Source organism: Gallus gallus, chromosome 7 (genome assembly GCF_016699485.2).
Source record: "Gallus gallus isolate bGalGal1 chromosome 7, bGalGal1.mat.broiler.GRCg7b, whole genome shotgun sequence".
NCBI lineage: Eukaryota > Metazoa > Chordata > Aves > Galliformes > Phasianidae > Gallus > Gallus gallus.
In genome coordinates, this window is record NC_052538.1 from 35322515 (window position 1) to 35341503 (window position 18989).

General features: G+C 46.9%; 1 protein-coding gene across 15 annotated transcripts in view; it reads left to right on the forward strand.

Annotated features, from left to right (window-relative positions):
* The window catches only part of GALNT13 (polypeptide N-acetylgalactosaminyltransferase 13), a 76971-nt gene extending 58960 nt beyond the window's left edge, over positions 1-18011 (forward strand). For 13 of the 15 annotated variants that reach the window (XM_025152448.3, XM_015290207.4, XM_046944182.1 and 10 more), the window contains 4 exons: positions 3218-3357; positions 5308-5406; positions 8829-8963; positions 12783-14847. In XM_025152448.3, the coding sequence (XP_025008216.1) occupies positions 3218-3357; positions 5308-5406; positions 8829-8963; positions 12783-12968 (560 nt within the window). In that variant the 3' untranslated portion in view covers positions 12969-14847. The other 2 variants (XM_004943054.5, XM_422165.7) reach the window with 2 other exon arrangements.
* The last annotated feature ends 978 nt before the right edge of the window (positions 18012-18989 follow it).

Consider the following 18989-nt stretch of genomic DNA (forward strand, 5'->3'; position numbering starts at 1 on the left):
TTTTCTGTGTTTTTTATTACAAAGAAGTTGTGTAACATAACCGAGGGCTTAAGGCTTCCATAGGAATAGGACTGTCTGTTTTCTTCTCCTACAATAGTCCTACTATTTAATTTTTACCCTTTAGTTTTGGATGTTTAAAACAAAACTCAAGGCTTTGTTTGGAACTCTGCCTTCTCTTGAAAGCCTTCCTGAGATGTGCACTGCAGGAGCATCTTAATGCATCACTGATGTTAGCCCTAATGGTGTTCCATTGATGACTGTTGTGGCAGGACTGATCCTCTGCTTGTTTTAGTGTCAGGACCAACCTGGTGATGCAGGATTCAGCCTCAGTAAGCCTCTGCTTTTCTCTCTACAATATCCACATATAAATAGCATACGTTGCAAGTGTGTTCATGGGGTAAAATGTAATTTAAAGACCTGTTTAACAGAAGAGGCTGTGCTTGTGGCAATATTGACTCATTCTCTTGGCGAATAATATCTTCTGTGGTGGACACCTGGAACGTATTTTCCCCCAGTGGTGACATTTTCCCATGGAAAACTCAGAATCTTCATTCCATGATGGATTTTCTGTTAGGAAACAGCTGCGTAAATTTCTGTTGCATCACTTCTGCAGTGATGGGAGACCCCCTCAGATGTGCTTTTTTGTTACACATGTTTTTGTGGTGGTGTAAATAGGATGCCGAGGAGTCCCAGTGCCAACTTCATTGATGTTTTAGCTAATTAGGAAATGCATGTGTTAGTAATTAGTGCATCTACTTTTGATAGAGGTGTAAAGTGGAATTTTGGAATTGTGCACAATCATGTGTTACTTTCAGAATGGGGTTCTCTGAAGCCTGGGAAGCAGAGGGGGGCTGCAGTCAGCCATGCTGCCCACACACTGCTCTGCCCCACTGCTCTCCCTCTGAATGCAGCTGTGTACCATGGGATGCCTTCCTCTTAGGCTTTTCAAGGCAGTAAATGATAGCAAGAGCCTAATTTGGAGTAACTTTTCTCAGGGTTATCTTTGCATAAGGGCAGTCATTCCCAGCTCTGCAACTTCATCTTACACTCCAGTGAATAGTTTTCATCTTTATCATCATGAATAAATGTCTCCATAGACAGAAATGGTACATTTAGCCAATTTTGAAGCCGTGTCCTTTTATACCAATTTCCAGGACGTGCCCATTAGAAAAAAAGCAGGTGTAATGCAGTTCTGCAGCTATTCAATTTGTTCCACTGGCAGCGCATCTGCTGCTCTGTTATTATCATCTGCCTCTTCCCTGGGACGTTTGCCTTTGCACACAGCCCTTTCTTTGCCTTCCTGCGATGTTTCACCTTGTTTTTGCATCCAAGGACATTTCGCTTCCATTTTCATAGTGAAATGCAAGAAGGCTTATTAGTCACTAGCTATTATTTTCTTGTTGTTTCTTCGGAGTCCCATTGATTATTTAGTGATAGGAAGAAAGAGAATGGCCTTAGGTTGTGCCAGGCGAGGGTCAGGATGGGTATGAAGAACAATTCCTTCTCCAAAGAGCAGTCAGGCAGTGGCACAGCTGCCCACGGAGTGGGGGGTCACCATCCCTGGGGGTGTCCCAGAGCCATGGGGATGTGGCACTGAGGGGTGGGGGCAGTGGGCATGGTGGGCTGGGTGGAGTTGGGGATCCCAGCCTTGCTGCTGGGCATCATTAAACGTAGGGCCCAGTGCCTGTGTGCCTAACACCTGCCTAAATGCCACCGAGCTCCTTGGCACCAGGCAAGCACGTTCCATTTCTTCAGAGGTTTTGGTGGTACAGTGCTGATCAGCCAGTGCGGATGTAACCAGTGGCACTAATTGGTGGGGTATCCCGTATTTTAGTTAATTATCTAGAGTTACACTGTATCCTACAATTGCATGATGGTACGTAGAACTAATTTGTCAAAGACAGCTGGTAGTTGTTTGGGAACATGGGTAAGGGCATTGAGTTCAATTTTTGGCAGTAGGAATGTGTAGTTTCACAGTTGTCACATGCTGACTTTCATTAGGAATGGATATCACCTTGTGTGTTAGGATGGGGCATCCTTGGGGGGTCACCTCTGTAATGATTTCCAAATGAGATCCCATAGATGATGGGAAGCAGAAGGTGGTGTCTTTCAAGCTGTGACCTGGAGCTGTTGAAGTACAGTACTGCCACCGAGGAGCAGCAAGCAATCACCTGTCACCAAAACAATGGGGCTGTGAATCTGCATGCACTGCAGTTTAAAAGAGAAAAAGAACTGAATCCCTCACTCTCCTGCTGTCTTTCAGAGGAAGGCCCAGTGGGTTGCACAGCTCTGTCTAAATGTGTTGGTCTCAAGCAGGGCACTGCGGGCTGCTGCTGCAGGTCTGCCTTTAGCTCAGAGCCACGTGCAGGCCATCTGCTTGGTGGGACAGTAGAGAATGAGGTTTGCCTGTTACCCTTCCTTCATCTAGCTCATCAGAAGTCCCTGAGTTGTGTGCTTACCATGAGATCTACCTCCTGCATCCTATTCTTGTGGTTCTCTCTCCTGGACATAGACTTAAAATCACAGAACCATAGCATCATGGCATCCTTAGAGTTGGAAGGGAGCTATGAAGGTCACGTAGTCCAACTGCCCTGCAGTGAGCGGGGACACCACAGCTAGATCAGGCTGCCCTGACTTCTGCCGTCAGCACACCGATTTGTGACATGGCAGGCTCTTGGCTTGGGAGCATCATCTCTTCTTCTGTCCCTGAGGGATTTCTGGCTGATTTCCTCTCTTACTGAATTTTCATCTGCATTTTTTCCCATTGTGAGCCGTATTTCCTATTTACGGCCCATTTCCTATTCAGTGCTGTGCCACCCGATGGAGGTGGTTTCCTTTCTGCCAGCATCAAAGTAGCTTAATGCTACATCACCTTTTTCAGAGAGGGAGCTGGGATTCATTGCTATTTGATCTGAAATCCTTGGATTCTGTGCAATTGGGTTTTGGTCCTCAATTATTAAATGAACGCTTAGGGTATGAAGTAATGGAGGAATTCAGTGGCCCCGCCTATCTGAATTGGTAAATCATCAGGGAAGAAGAAAAGGCACTTCTGTCAAGAGTTCCAGTTTGCTGAAGGGGTTGCTTAGTGCTGGTAGATGCTGTGCTGTAGCAGTGTCAGCAGGGCCCGGGTGGGAGGGAGTTGGCCAGCGGTCGCTGACGTCTTCCTTTGTGACAGCTGCTCTTTGACCCTCTGTTTCTCTTCATGAAATGATTTCAGGTGTTGTGAAGGTGGATTATGGAGATGTGTCAGCCAGGAAGGCGCTGAGAGAAGCCCTGAAGTGCAAACCCTTCTCGTGGTACCTGGAGAACATCTACCCCGACTCGCAGATCCCGCGGCGCTACTACTCGCTGGGAGAGGTACACTGCACTTCCTTGGCTCACTTCGTGGCCGGGTCTTTGTCTCTCGCTTTGAGCAGGTGATATTTGCACTGAGCCTTTTGAACGTGGTTGTTGCTGTTGGGAGAGCGTTCACCGTTAGAGATTTGTCGTTGAAACGGAGCAGCACGTCCTAAAAATGGGGTTTGTGACTGATGTGTGAAAACGATTAAGTAATACACAGTGTTTGGAAAAAAAGCCTTTGCAGCATTGTTTATCATGTGGAGTAGAATAGGGTTGTTTTTGTTTCTCCCTCTGCCTCTATTTCTGCTGAAGTGTGCTCGCCCATTGGCGCGGTGTAGTCAGCCTGGCTGCCCAGCGCTGCGTCGCCGCCATCCCTCATAACCCTATGGTTCAAGTACCTCTGCGTGTGGAAGGCTCTTTAAAACTCAGGTGATTTGCTGTTAAAAGGCTTCTATTGAGTCGTATCTCAGCTGATTTTTGAAAGCTCTTGAATGCTTTGATTTAAAGGTACTGTTGGTATAGCAATCAAAGGCACAAATGACTTTATTGCAGCCGGGAAAGCAATTTGCTATTGAAACTTGCCATTGGAGTGGAAAATAAAAGCCACTGTAGGGCTTCAGGTTTAACTACGGCTGAATAAAGTGTAACGTGGTTTTACAGCAAGCAAAGAACTCATCTAACAAGTGTCAAATGAGAGTGTTTTGTGCGATACTGTCAGACTGGAAAAGAAAAGTACGAGGAAGTCATACAATAGTTATTAAAACACCTTATTTTTAACAACAATGCCTCAGTTTCTATGGAAACAGAGATTCAGTGCCTATGAATTAAAACCTGTGCCTGAGTGTCACAGCTGCTGGCTGTACCTGAAGCCTGGGTTCCACCAGCAGCAGCAAGGGGCAGGGAGGAGAGCACCAGAGCTGGGCAGGTCCTGGTAGTCACTGGGATTTTATTTGCAGCTGAATTTTCCCTTTAGTTAGAATAGAACTGATAGGAGGATGCTGCATTGGATGATTTCCTGGGTAAACAGAAGCAGGCCTCAGAGAGTGCATAAGCTGTTGGCAAAATGTGGTGAATGCTGAATATTCCTTTTTGCATTTTGATTGATTGAATGCAAAGCAAACACAAGGCAAGGATTGTTTTGTAAAGCTGAGACATAAACATCACAGATGAGCTTTGGAGTCACTTTTCATTTTGGTCCTCTGATTTAACAAACTCAGGGTCTGCCTTTCTCTTAGAAACACTTGCAGCTCTGTTCTGCAAAAAGGTGACGTGAGACAAAAAGGCTCGAATGGAGCTTTTCGTGATAAGAGCTGGGGAAAATCAAAGAAGGATGTGAAACAAGCATTTTTCCCTGAGCATGGGTGATGCTTAGGCCACGTTCCCATTTCCCCACTGGTCAGTACTGGAAAAATTCCCAGTTCCCAGAGCTCACCCCAGCTTGCTGCTCACCCCTGGGAAGCTGAACCTGGGGGTGCTGCTGTGCTCTGCTGTTCTGTGGGATCAATGCAGCTCAGAAGTGTTTGGGGGAGCAACACTCTGCTGTCACCCCAGTGCTCCTCATTGCTTCTGGGTCTGGTGTGATGTATGAGCTGAGCACCACTAGAAGTGGTCATGTAGTGTGTTGTGCTGCTGGCAGTGTGTAGTAATGCTGGGTCCTGCACAGCTGTGTTGTGCAAAGATGGCAGAGGGATGGTTTGGGTCAGCAGAAGTGGTCACTGCATTTGTCTGCTCCACATAGGGTGGGTTCTAAGGGAACACCTGCTGAAAAGTATTGGTGGTTTCTGTGGTGCTGGGAATGCTCTAGGGAGTGTGACATTTACAGATTGCAAGTTAAAGCACATTCCTGTAGCTGAATGCATAGGTAGCTGTAGGCTGCAGGAGAAAATACATGGTGTAATTTTTCTCTGCACAAACATAGCATTACAGGCATACTGTTCTAAGGCACGTTTCATCTTTTTCTTTCTTCAGATCAGGAACGTTGACACCAACCAGTGTTTGGACAACATGGGCCGCAAGGAAAACGAGAAAGTGGGCATCTTCAACTGCCACGGCATGGGAGGGAACCAGGTAGGGATGACAGTAAGGGTGTAGATGTCCCATGGGCCAAATGGTGATCTGGAAAACCTGGTGAGAATTGTCTCACTGCAGCAGACGTGTTGGATTGCTGCAAAAAAACCTGCAGCAATCGGTAAATGCAGTAAGAAGAGTTCTAAGCTTTGTGAGATTTTGAGCTTTAAGGTAGGCATGCTCTGCCCATCCCTGGAGGTGTTCAAGGCCAGGCTGGATGGGCCCTGGGCAGCCTGGGCTGGTATGAAATGTGGAGGTTGGTGGCCCTGCCTGTTGGGGGGCTGGAGCTTCACGATCCTTGGGGTCCCTTCCAGCCCAACCATTCTGTGCTTCTGATTCTGTGATAAAGCCATTTTTTTATGAGTGGCTTTCTCCAATGTCCCATCTGCTGCGAACAAATGAGGGAAGATAAAGGATCTCAGAGCAAAATCTTTCACTTTTCTTTCAGAGGTCATCATAGTGATCTCAAATGTCCCTCTCCTTGTTAATTTGACTTAAGAGATGGAAGGGTTATTGTTTTGGTAAGGCTTCATGCAGCCAAGGTTCTGTTTGCACCTTGGGTGTTTGATATATCTAAAGATACCCAACGACTGGTAAACAACACTGTGCTTCCTCAGCCTTCCCAAGCCAGTGTATCTCAAAAAACAAAAAAGAAACTTTACTCTAATGTCTGTCCCTTATCCTGGGCACATACTTTGTTATTATCTGGGGAGGTTACGGGGGCACGGTTGTAGCTGTGGTCTATTGTGCATCATGACCAAAAGTTCTCCTAGCTGTGGGGATGAGTCCAAGGAGCTGTTGGGGGCACATGGGGCTGGAGGGCTGTGCTGGGATGTAGGCATGTCCCTGCCATGGGCAGAAGGAGGACAGGAGGAGTGCTGCTGTCGTGCACTGCACCATGTCACATGGCATATGCTATTTAATTTAGCTGTGAGATGCAACCTGTTGTTCCTCACCCTCTGTTTTTATACAGTGATGTTAATAGGATTATGTGTGTAATTAATGTGGATGTTAGTAAAATGGTAGCTTGATAATTTTACATTTTCTTAATTGACATTCATTTTTCTTCCTAAAGACCGTGTGTTTTTCAAATCTATCTTCTGTAATTGTTAGCTCAGACATCACTTATTCTTTCTGAAGATATAATGGAGTATTGCAGTTATCAAAGAAGAGAGGAAAAAGAAAGATGCAAATGAAAATACATTACAAAATCTGAGTATTTGCTTTTTGTAAAACAGCTGCTGTGTCTCTGAGGCTAGAAGATGTCTGATGCAAACTTGTTTACTTGAAGAAAACCAACACAAATGAGTTAAAATTTTAAGTAGAAGTTGCTTTGGGATAAATAGTAATGGATAAATCTCTTAGTAATGAGCGTGGCAGGAGATAAACTATCTGTACAGTGTGTACATGGGAGTGAACGAGTGATTCCTACAGCCAAATTCTGCTACTTGCAGTGAGCAATACTTGGTGCTACAGATGTCGCTGAGCTTTGGATTAACAGGGAATTGGGCCTTTTTGCTTGTTGTGGTTATGTCCAGAGCATATGCTGCTCTTGTAGCTCCTCCGAGGAAACCTCTCAAAGTGATACCCATCTGTCTTCCTTGGTTAGCCCTCAGCTATAAATTTTCTTTCTTAAATCCTTCTGGAAAGTAAGAGAATGAGATGGGCAGTACAGACACTTAGTTTTCTGCACGTCAGCAAGCATTGGCAAGACTAATGTTTGTAAAATAGAGGACATACGGTGTTTTTAAAGGCCATAGAATGTGCTTTTGTACACAGAAAAGTGGGAATGGGCATGTATACTTACAACATAGGAGCACTAACAAGATTTTTGATATGGACTCATCTCACCCCTTTCCAACAAGACAGTGTGCTTCAGAGCATGATCTCAGCAGAGTGCTCCCTGCTCAGTATTTAAAAGCGCCTTTCCTCTTGAGAAACCATCTGAGTGTTAACTGTGTCTGATGTGTTCTTAAGTGAAAGCAGCACTTGGAGAGCCTCACATTGATTGCAGAGATTTATCACAAGATGAATAAATGCAACAGGTGGTGGCTGGTGCTTTACCCTGCCTGTGGAGCCTGGATTTTCATCCAGACAAGTGGCTGCTGAGCGGTGAATAAGGAGTGAGAGAAATGCAAAGCCACTGATCCTTGCAGCCTGCACTTTCCATATCTGTCTTACTGCGCAGACTGAGGCCTGGCAGCTCCTCTGCTGTCTTTGCATGCTATTTCATTGTCCATGGTTGCTCTAAATGACTTATCTGAACCTCAACTTCAAAATACTTGCCTCTATTCCCTTGGCAGCTGTATGCAGTATATAGATTTTGGAAGTTTTTATGGAGCATTACCTTTACTTAACTTAATGTTACCTTGTGCTGGGGCCAGCAGCACCATCCAGGTTTTGAACAGTGGGTTGGGAATACAGAGATGCTTAGAGTGAGTCAGGGCCTTACAGTTTAACACAACTACTGGCAGTCCTGCCACCACCCTCCGTTTCATCCTCTTACGGTCTCCACATTTTCCTCCACCTCCTTTCTGTCTCCAAGGGGAGAATGCATCACTGAAGGCATTCTGATAAAGAATCCCTCTGAAGCTTATACCTAGTTTGATGGAATTTAGTTGGCAGATGGCTCCCATGTCTTCATTTATCTCCTAGTTTTATTAAGAGATCTGCAAGTTGTGTAATACTCGTACACATCAGCCTTTAACACGGATAATCCTTGGTGCCACCAGTTAAGGTAGGTATGTGGGGGAGCGATTCTTTTAAGGAATTATGGAATCATTGAGGTTGGAAAAGAGCTCTAGGATCCCCAAGTCCAACCCCAACCCATCCCACCATGTCCCTCAGTGTTGCATTTCTACACGCTTCTTGAACACCATGTAGCAGTGCAAGGGGTTGCTGGGACTGAAGGGCATGACCCAGCACTTGGTCTTGTTGCACCTCATCCAGCTGGCCTCAGCGCAGTGATCAGCCTGTCCAGATCCCTCTGTAGGGCCTTCCGACCCCCAGGCAGATCAACACTTCTTCCCAGCATGGTGTAAGGAGGCCCATGTTCTTCAGATGGGGGGTCAGGGTGCCACTTGTGCTAAAGGTCTGTGGGAATACCTCTGAGCTCAGCTCTCACACTTGCATTACGCTGCGGTTCTCTGACAAAGTCTTTGTTCTGTGTCTCTGCTTTGTTGTTCCCAAGAGGTAAAGCTGAGTGGCTGATGGCTTTCAGTGCATAACATTTATTTTCCTAAACATGGTATTCCTTTCCTGATGTGATATAGACTTCCACAATTGGAGAACCTTGTGTGATGAAGTCCATGATACCGCATTGTTGATGGGAGAAGAAAGTAATTTTCCTTCACCAGAGTGGAAATGCTGTCTGTTGTTGCGTTTGCCAACACTTTGTCACTGCAGGCACTTTCTCTTGGCAGGTGTTTTCCTACACGGCAGACAAGGAGATCCGCACGGATGATCTGTGCCTGGACGTGTCGCGGCTGAACGGCCCGGTGACCATGCTCAAGTGCCACCACATGCGGGGAAACCAGCTCTGGGAGTACGATGCTGAGGTACTGGGTTCCCCTGGGTGCTCCTGGGGCAGTGTGGGACCATCCCTGTACGGCAAGGCAGCCACATGCTGGGCTCAATGAGCTGGCTGTCTTGGGCATCCCTCGAAAAATGGGGAAGCATTCTGTGTATTTTATGTAAATGAAATGGAAAGCAATACGTATTTGTCTGAGTTAGAGTTTTACTAGTTTGTTTCTGCTGGTTCTTGAAGCTTTTAGACTTTGAACTGTTTAGTCATTCTCCATATGCTGGTCACCTGCTTATTTAGCTGCTGGGATGGGACGTGGCTTTCCCTGGGTTGTGAAAGGAAGAGCAGTTTGTACAGATGCAGTGACTTACAGATAAGTTGCAGAATTAATACAGAATGCATGTAAATACCTCAATATTTTAGGGCTGAATTAGTACCTCTCTTTAAATGCATTAGGGAACAGCAGGTTGAAAGCGTTAGTTCTGAGCTTTTGCTTTGAAATGTGGATGTGAGTTTTGCACAGTGAAGTCCACACAAAGGTATTGGCATTTTTTTCTACCAGCCTCTGGTAAGAAGCATGCAAGCCTGCCATTGCACAGCACTGAGCTGCCAAGGAGGAAAACAACAGTTAGCCCCAGTGTGTTCGCCAGGTTTTGATTCATTTTTGAGTTTCCCATCTGGATTTAAACCAGTGTGCTCTTTAGTGAAGACGATTTTCTTCTTACACAAAATGCTTTCGGGTGATGTTAAGTGCTCGTGCCAGTAATTTATGCTGGGGATGTGAGACCTTTGATCTCCCCTCATTTTGTTCCATGAGCAGATTGTAGCACAGGTCAGTAGGTGCACACAGAGCTCAAGAAGGCTTCTCACCAAATGCCTTTTCCTCTGCTACCAGCACAGAGAGCAATCCTTCCTGATAAAAAAGCAGAATGCTGGGTGCTTTTCTTTGGGTATTTCAGGCACAAGCTGCAGCAAATGAGTCCCACGTGGAGTTCTGACACTGAGTGCCTGATGGTTGCAGTTGCACGGTTATGCTGTTCTAAGCTTAAAAATGCCACCTTAGCTTTGGCCTATTTCCATGGCAGCAAAGCTGGGAAAGTGCTGCAGAGCTCGGAAGGTACTGCCTTATAACTGCACAGTCATTTGTAACCGTCTCCAGCATCACATAGCAGCAGCTGCTTGCAGCATTCTGTATGAATAGGTCCATTTCTTCCATCCCATTATGTTCCCCTTTACTTTTAGCATCGGAGACAAGCTATCTTAAGTTCAGCATTGTAGCTGTGTAAAAACGCCATCAGCCATTAGATGGAGCTCATAAAAAAGAAATACACTGCGTTTTGTGCTCAGACCTTACATAAGGGATCTCGGAGACGGCAGGTTTGCTGACTGCTCTGTGCACAGAACAGTGCATTTTATCACACACCTTTTTGTTCGCAGCAGTTATTTGTTTGAGAAGATACTTTTACTCTGCAAACATTCAGACTCAGCTTGTGAACTTTTCTTATGAAACAGTGTTGGTGTTCATTATTTAGGTTCATTTGTGGATAAATCTCAGGTGTTCCTGGCGTTAAAATTCCCACAGACATGCCTGGCATTTATAATCTTTTCAAAACTAAACGAGGAAATGGGATAGGAAAAGCAAATCTCAGCCATTCCATACATATTTGAGAAGGTGTCAGATGGATTCAGCTTGAAGCAGGGTATTTAAAATGCCCCTCCTCTCATTTTCCCAAACCAAAAAGTGTCCACATTTGTGCAGAATGCTTTTAATGCATAAATCATTAATACGTGTTAATGTGAACTTGAGATGTAATTATTTTTGGAGGCAAAGATGCTGCTGTTGGAGGAGTGGGGCACTTGCTTTGCTCTCGGTGCCGTGCTGTCTCTATGGCTCACAGCACGGCTGTGCACCTCCTCCTGCAGGTTCCTCCTGCAAATAAAACATATTTTGTTTAATGTCTGCAAAGAAGTGGCAGAGCATGTTGAAACAAACTTGCTTTCAATCAAGATATGGGTGTTTTTTGGTTTTTTTTTTACAGTTTTCAGGTAGATTTTCTGTGATTCTGCTGTTCCCTGCGGCTGGAGCACAGCGTGTGCTGGCTGCAGCTCTGGGCTGCTGCGTTGGGCAGCACTGCTGGACCTGCATTGTGCCACTGCTTCCTGCCTGCTGGTTTTCCCTGAGCTTAATCCAACAGAAAGTGGTCCTCATGTGCACCAAGCATTGGAGCGTGGCTTTGCAGGGATGCACAGTGAAGAAACCTGGTATGGTGGGTTTCCCCATGGGAACCCTGTAAGGCAGCTCAAGCAGCCCAGGCAGCTCTCTCTGTTTCCAATGCAGACTGCCTCTGAGCAGTTCAAGCCACAGCAGTTTGCAGCATTTTTAAACGGAGGGTTTTTTTGTGTGTGAATGCATTTACATCTTGGCAGGAAATTCATTTTGTTCGATTTTTTCCTTCTAATCCATTGCCTTCTGTTATTGATTTGTAATGCTTTCATTTCCTACTCCTTAACAGCCCATTAGGATTCCTGGCCCATTTTCAAGCTGCCTACTTCACTGCAAGGGAGGCTGTATAAATCAGCTCTGTCAATGGGATGTGCCAGGATGGAATTTCTTAGCTTTTGACGGCTTCCCATCAGCATGCATCGTGTAATGGTTTTACAATGCACGCGTGGTGCTTGCCTTGGGATGGGATGGGTCCCATTGTGTCTCCCCACAACACCCAAGCAAGTTTTAGTCTGTGTAGGATGGTGAAATCTTAGGATGTACAGTAAATGCAACATGGTCTCAAGGAGAAAAAAGTACTAGTCATGTTTGGTAGAAAAAGGCTTCATTTCTTCATGTGTGAATAACGATGTCAGGATTTGATCGTGCATAATTACTCTTAAATTTGTCACTAAATATGACATCTGCACAAAGCGGTGGAATTTGCATTCCCTGAAAGATGAAGGTCTTCACAAAAAACATGCCTTGAGTCACTGTCTCTCATTTCCTTCTTTTCTTTTTCCTCCTGTCAGTATGTTGGTAAATGGGAATATAGCTTTGAGGTAAGTTTGGAAACAGCTGCAGCCCCTGTGCCAAACCCTAGAGTAGTGCATCTCCTCCTCCCCTGCAGCAGCACAGTCCTCTCCTTGTAGGTATCCCCAAAGCCTCGGCTGTTCAGGTAGCTGCTCGCTGGTGTCAGGCTTGCCAGTGCTGTGCCTGGAATACACGTGTTCATCAAGGCACACTGGGAACTCAGGAATATTTACAGCTTGGCATCTTCGGAGCTGATTTCATAGAATCCTAGAATGGCCTGGGTTGAAAAGGACCACAGTGCTCATCCAGTTCCAACCCCCTGCTATGTGCAGGGTTGCCAACCAGCAGCCCAGGCTGCCCAGAGCCACATCCAGCCTGGCCTTGAATGCCTGCAGGGATGGGGCATCCACAGCCTCCTTGGGCAACCTGTTCAGTGCGTCACCACCCTCTGGGGGAAAAACTGCCTCCTCATATCCAACCTAAACCTCCCCTGTCTCAGTTTAAAACCATTCCCCCTTGTTCTGTCACTATCGACCCTCGTAAACAGCCATTCCCCCTCCTGTTTGTACACTCCCTTCAAATATTGGAAGGCCACAATGATGGGACTGAACCTTAGTCCATGAGCATGCCTGTTTGTATGTGTGCTCTGTGCGTGTGAGCTGGCCCTGTGAGTGGTCACAGTGCCATCTGACACCAGGGTGTCACAGTTAGTTAGCACTGCTGTTAGATTGACCTGCCTTGCTGCTGTGAATGTCTAGTCAAAAGCTGTGGCTTTCTCCTTTGCTTCTCCTCCCATTTGCTGGTTTTGTTTATTTTCACCACTTTTCTGTCATGCAGACCCACACATTTCTACACATAATCACCCAGTCGTGCCTGACACTCAGCAGGATAGAGGATGGCACCCATGGTCCCACCGTGGAGGCTTGCAATGGTAGCCCCTTGCAAACGTGGATGCTAAGGAACTACACCAGGCTGGAAGTCTTTAGAAACGTTTTTTACAGCCCCACTGATTATTTCCTTTAACAAGCTGTTGGAGGTTGGTATCTGAATATAAAACATCTAACGCAAGTTTATCCGAACACAGCATTGAAAGCAAGTGTAACAACTATGGACTTAAGCTCCTTGCAGGAAAATGCTTTTCCATTTTCTGCCTATTTACCTCAAGAGAATTCCTTTCCTGTCTCTTGGTATATATAATAGTACACGTGTTTAATGTTAGTTGTTAGTGACAGCATTAACCAGTGAAGGAATCAGAAATACTGTGCTGACCACTGGCTTCCTTGCCCGGATAGTTTCACTGATGTGTATGCATAGTGGAAGACAGTGGGACCACATAAGTTCAGTGGCAGGAGCAGGGGTTGCTCTCATGTCTTATATTGTCATTCAGCAAACTGTTCCCTCCACGTTCAGGTGCACCGCTCTGAAGTTGAGGTGAGCACTGCTCTTGTTAGTGCAGACCCCAGAGCTGAGGGATTTCCCATCACAGCTATCATTTGCATACATTGCTAAGTGTGAAACAGCGTAGCTCTTGTGCATCTGACTGTGTGTGCAGCTTGCTCTGCACCCATCCGTGTGTTCTCAGCTTTGAGTGAAATGGAAATTTTAGGCTGCCTTGTATGAGTATCGTATTGCCTAGTAATTAATTGTTTCCCAAGCAAACGAGGCCTTTTTTGTAATAGCATAAATAATGATAGAACACAGAAAGAAAAAGAATCTATGAGACGGTTGAAAATCCCAATAATATGTCAGTCTAGCACTAAATTATACACTGAAAAGAAGGGAACAGCTGATGAAGGCGGCGGCAGCTTTTTTAGACTTCTTTGCATTTCTGGTTCCAGCAGAAAATGATGGCTGGTTAATTGCTCAAAAAACAATGTGAGTGAAGAATCAGTGGTGCTTTGAGCAGTGCTGTTTGGTAAACAAGCTACTTCTGTTCGCACTGCTAACTCTTCCCTCCAGTAATTAGACATGAATTCCTGATATTCGTCACTGGATGCATGTCAGATGCACCCCCAGTGATTTCTTACAATATCCGTAGGATTTTCTTTGAGAAGGGCTTAATAGTTTGTTTTAAACCAAGGAGCCAACCTCTAAGGATGAGCCAGTGAAACAATAATCGTAATAGAAATAAAGAGTGTTAGTGTATGTGACATGTCAATCCAGGATGGACTGCAGTGTAGAACTGCAGTGTAGAATGGACTGCAGAATCCATGGTGTAGCAGTCCAGGTCTGTGTCTGCATATAAAACCAGGCAGAATGTGTTATGGTTGTTAAGGAAATCCGTTCCCTTGGCTGTTCTGGCTAGGGCATGGTTATAACCTGCACGGAGCTGTTGTAAAGAGCTCAGGCTTAGTCTGCAGTGATACATTCACCTTCCCTTGGACTCTGTACGTATTATGCTCCCAGTGCTTTTGAGCACGTTATTTCAGGTAAAGATGTTCAGCTTCCTGCTGTCCCCTTCTGAGTCCCCCATTCCCCAGAAACAGTGCAGTGTAGTCAAATAATGACAGGGACAGGTGTCCCAGAGAAGAAAAAGCACACCGAAAAGAGAAAGACTATCACCTGTACGATGGTGTTGTTCATGTAATACGTAACTAATTGAAGTTTGCTTTGGAAGCATAAGTTTTCCACTAGCAATTATTTCTGAACTGACACCAAGTGGCCTGAAATGCATGTCTGTTAGGGTTGTTGGAGTCTGAATTCCTTAAACCAGAGCACTGCTGCTTCGGGGTGATATTCACATATGCTCACTGGTGTACTCTGTGTCCCATCCACTGTGTGTGGCCGGGCGGCAGGTAGCACGGTGGGGGTGGCGCAGAGCCGGGCCTTGGGCAGGGCTAAAACCACCCATGGGGCATTTCCAGCTGCGATTTTCTTGGTGCTTCAGCTCTTCCACTTCTCTTTGCAGAAGCTCACCCTGAGGCACGTCAACAGCAACCAGTGCCTGGACGGGCCGTCGGAGGAGGACAAGCTGGTCCCCAGCATGAAGGAGTGTGCGGGCGGCCGGTCCCAGCAGTGGCTGCTGCGCAACATGACGCTGGGGGCCTGACGGCGCGGCCCGGCCCCACGGCTCCCGCCGACGTGCAGCCCTCAGGCCCACTGGAAACCTCTCGCCCACAGGAGGCCCCAGGCCTGCTGGAAACCGCGGCCCTGTTGGAGGCCTCACGCCCGCAGGAGGCCCGCCGACCGACGGAGCCGTGCTGTGTTGTCCTCCAGCAGGGCTCCACGTGCCCCCTTCTAACCTGTGACTGCTCAAAAGAAGTGCATTGGAGCTTATAAATATCAAAACCTGCGCCGTTAGCAACGCGAATGTCCTCAGTGACTGATTCGAGAGAAACCTCTGTGAAATTTGGTTGGAGGGGTTGGGTGCGCTGTGTTGGTGTGTGTGGTACATCGTGCTGCGGAGCAGCGGCACGGCACGAAATGCCTTACGGAGCTGAGGGCGCTGGGAATGGCGGCCGGTGGTTCTACAGCCTCCACGTGTTGGTACATCTGGCTTTCCTGGCAGTGCGATGGGATGCTGGCGGCGGGGAAGCCCTGCACTGGACAGGCCACTGAGGCGGTGTGCAGTTTCTGAGGCCAAGAGACAGCGGGATACCCACGTGTGTGTGTTTGAAACAGCAGCAAAGTGGAGCGCAATCATAAACTGAAATTAAATGAAACAACAGAAGAGACGTTGGAACAATGCTAAGAAGGAGTAACACGCGTTGAAATCTGCAGTAGGAAGACTGGGTTAGGGTTAGGGCCTGCAGCCTCACACCTGGGAGGCTTAAAGGGTTCTTGCTGCTTCCACTGAGTTGGTCCTCTGTGAGAAACAGAGACCAGGTGTCAGGCTGGGCCCAACCTGCAGCTGCTGCTTTTGAGCATCACTGTGTCCCTGCATCCTGTGTGAAACGCATTCGGGGGCGTTCCCAATCAAAGGGGTACAACTGTGGGTTGGGTCCGGCTCCAGTAGAGATGGCAGATGCTTATTTATATTTTTAATAATTTCGTGGCTTAATCATTTTGCTTTGTTAGCATGGTTATTAAAGAAGCACCAATGACACGTAGTCAATGTCGGAGGCATCCCAGGAGCTAATGTGTCAGCCTGAGGCTGGGTATGGGAAGGTGACCTATCCACGTCAGTATCATTTCCATTGGCCATCACAGCAGGATGGATTAGTGTTCTCATATGCAGGTAGTAGAACTTCGTAGGCCATTCATATTTTCTAGATACATATCATGACATGAAACCTAGAAGCCTGTTCAATTTGAAAAGTGTTTGCTGCCATGTCACAGCAGCTGGCATGTCTATCCCAACAGCCCTGCTCAGAGAGCTGTCAGGCACTTCCAGTCTCATCTTTCAGTCCCCCCAGAACTACTCAGTATGGCTAAAAAGCCATCACAGCAGAAGATGGCTGTAGTCTTTCTTCACAGGAACAGCATACAAACATCGCAAACAGATGTAAACACCAATCTCCATGCAGAATTTCTTCCTCTAAATTATTTCTCTGTCTCCTTTCCAAGGGCTGTTCCAGATGCACAGCCACTCAGGCTGGTGGATGATATATCCGGATGCTTGGCTTCTGCTTGTCATTGCAGAAGTGGAAGTTATGGAAGGTCCTACAGCATCCATGAGCCTTAGGAGTGTGCACTCATGGTGCCAGCTGATGGCTACCTGCAGTGTGACTGTGTTGCTGACAGAGAATCCCCAGTGCACGAGGTGGTGGCTGCTGCACCTCTTAGAGGCTGTGTTTGCACTGGGAGGTTCTCTTGGCATCGTTGCTTGAAGGTGGTGAGAGGTGCAAGCAGTCTGCAGTTGGCCAGCCTTGAGGTGCGGTCTCAGAGTGGCTTAAACTGAGAATTTACATCCTGACTTAGGAAAAAAGCACTGAATTTAGCCTCAGACACAGCGGGTGTTTCTGTTGGCTCGAATCCCAGACCTACCTCCTTGATGAGGGGTCAGATCCTGGATCTGCCTCCTTTGAGAGAATATGGGAAACCCCTGAGTCCTTCCAGAAGAATTTCACACAAACCTCTCATGTAGAATGAGGTGGTAGTGGTGAGGGGCACCTTAAGTGCTGATGCAACGTCAAGGGTGACAAATTGTGATGTAGGGAATGAATGTAAGTTTCGGAGTGCCTGGACCCCAGCCTTCCCTCCATCTCCTGAAGTTCTGTGTTTCCTTGGCAAATCATTTGAAATCTCTCCTTTGGTTGCGTGCCCACAAAGGGGAGCACTCAGAGTCACGGACCACATCTGATAAGCATGGCTCTGTTGGGCTCCCTGTTTATGAAATACCTCTGAAGGGTGTTGGGAGGACTGGCTTCTATTTGCACAATGTGTTTAAAATAAAGAGAACTCTACGAATGCTAAATAGAATTATTTTATCATTGTCACCAGAGACTTGCTTCTAGTCCTTGTGTTAAGGATTGCACTGATGAAGTGAGGGCCAGCCACAGTGTCAGTGGTCATCAGTGCAATGCGAGCCCAAGGAGACAGGAGAAAGCAGGAACAAGTGGGGCCTGAAGTTCTCCTTGGGTTCTGTGCTATCTAAAAGTCCTTGCATTCCCCATGTGGAACAGCCTGGGGAGACAAAAGGAGTTGGTGAGCCCCAGTCTGTCCCAGCAGCAGGAGTCTGTCCTGGGCTGGTGGTGCTGAGTGGGCACCAGCAGCATCCATGGCTTTGTGTCAGCGCTTCCTCTCCGACACTTGGCCGCTTCCATCAAGAACCACTGCCCCAGCAGGTTACCATCCCTGTCTATTTCTCTTCTCCACATTCGGGCCAGCTTGGTAAGTTGGCCCTCATGGACACTTGGGGCACACAGTTACCGGGGGGAGCGTTGGGATTGCGGTGGGCTTTGGTGAAGTGGGAGATGGCACGAGGCATGGAGACCCTGGGCCTTGCTTAGCAGCGCTCCTGGATGAGTGCAGGGATGAACTGAAATCTATAAAGGTAGATTGTGGATAAAGAATTGCACATTTTCAATGTTGTAACAGTTATTAAATGGCATCCTGGTACTCTTTGCTGTACATTGAAATATTTATACATTTTTTGTAGAATTAAAATATACCGGTTTAGTTTTCTTCTGGTGCTCCTGTCTTCTTCTGCTTAAGTCCTTTGATGGTGCAGTGGTGCTGTGTGCTGCAAGGTTGGCTTTGCAGCACAACCCATCTGTCTGCCTGGCCCTTGTTTACGAGCAGTTTGCAGATGGCAGAGCCATGGGAGGTGGGGTGGATGCTGTGGTTGCCTTTGGCTTCTCTTTGGGTGGCACTTGGGGCTGAATGTTCCAGCATGCAAAACCCAAAACGTCACCTCCTGGGGTAAGCACTCTTCGAATGCTCCATCAAGCAGCTGTGCTTTGGGGAAAAATACCAATGGGAAAGGTACAGCTTTCCTATCAATTCGACTTCTCTCTGGAGTGGGACACGGGAGGGCCAAAGGATGGGAACCGCGGCTGCTGCTGCTGCTGCTCAGCCTTCCTGCCAGCATAACGGAGCAGTGATGTTGAACACGCGGTGCCAGTAATGGCATTTTAGGCTTATTTTTGTGGTTGGAGGATTTTCTTTCCTTCAGTCACATCCTGAGTCCTGAGGCGGTAGGTTCTGGTGAGGGTGGAGGAGAGTCTGCTTTAAACATGAAGGATTGGAAGTGTCATTGCCAAAGAATCCTTGGGAGGCGGGGAGGCAGGGGCTGGCTTGTGGCATTGGCTCCATGGAAGGGGCTCCAGGGAACCACAATCCCAAGTGCTAACAGACCGCTAACATGGTTATGTCAGCTTCTACTTTAATTCCAGTTCTCGTCTCAATGGACTCCGTTTGGTGTTAACCTTGTGAAAGTGAAGTCGTGGCGCCAAGAAGTCAGGAGGGGTGATGTGGCCTTCATCTACAGTATGTCACAAAGACACCTGTGCAAACAGAGAGAAAAAACACGTAAATCTTTTCTCTCAAAGCTTTCCTGCTTCTGTCTTTTCTAAGCCTAAAACGACCCAGATTGTCTGCAGGGAGAAATGTATTTGTGTGTTTGCTTTAATAAGCTGCAGTTGATATAAAACATCCATCGCA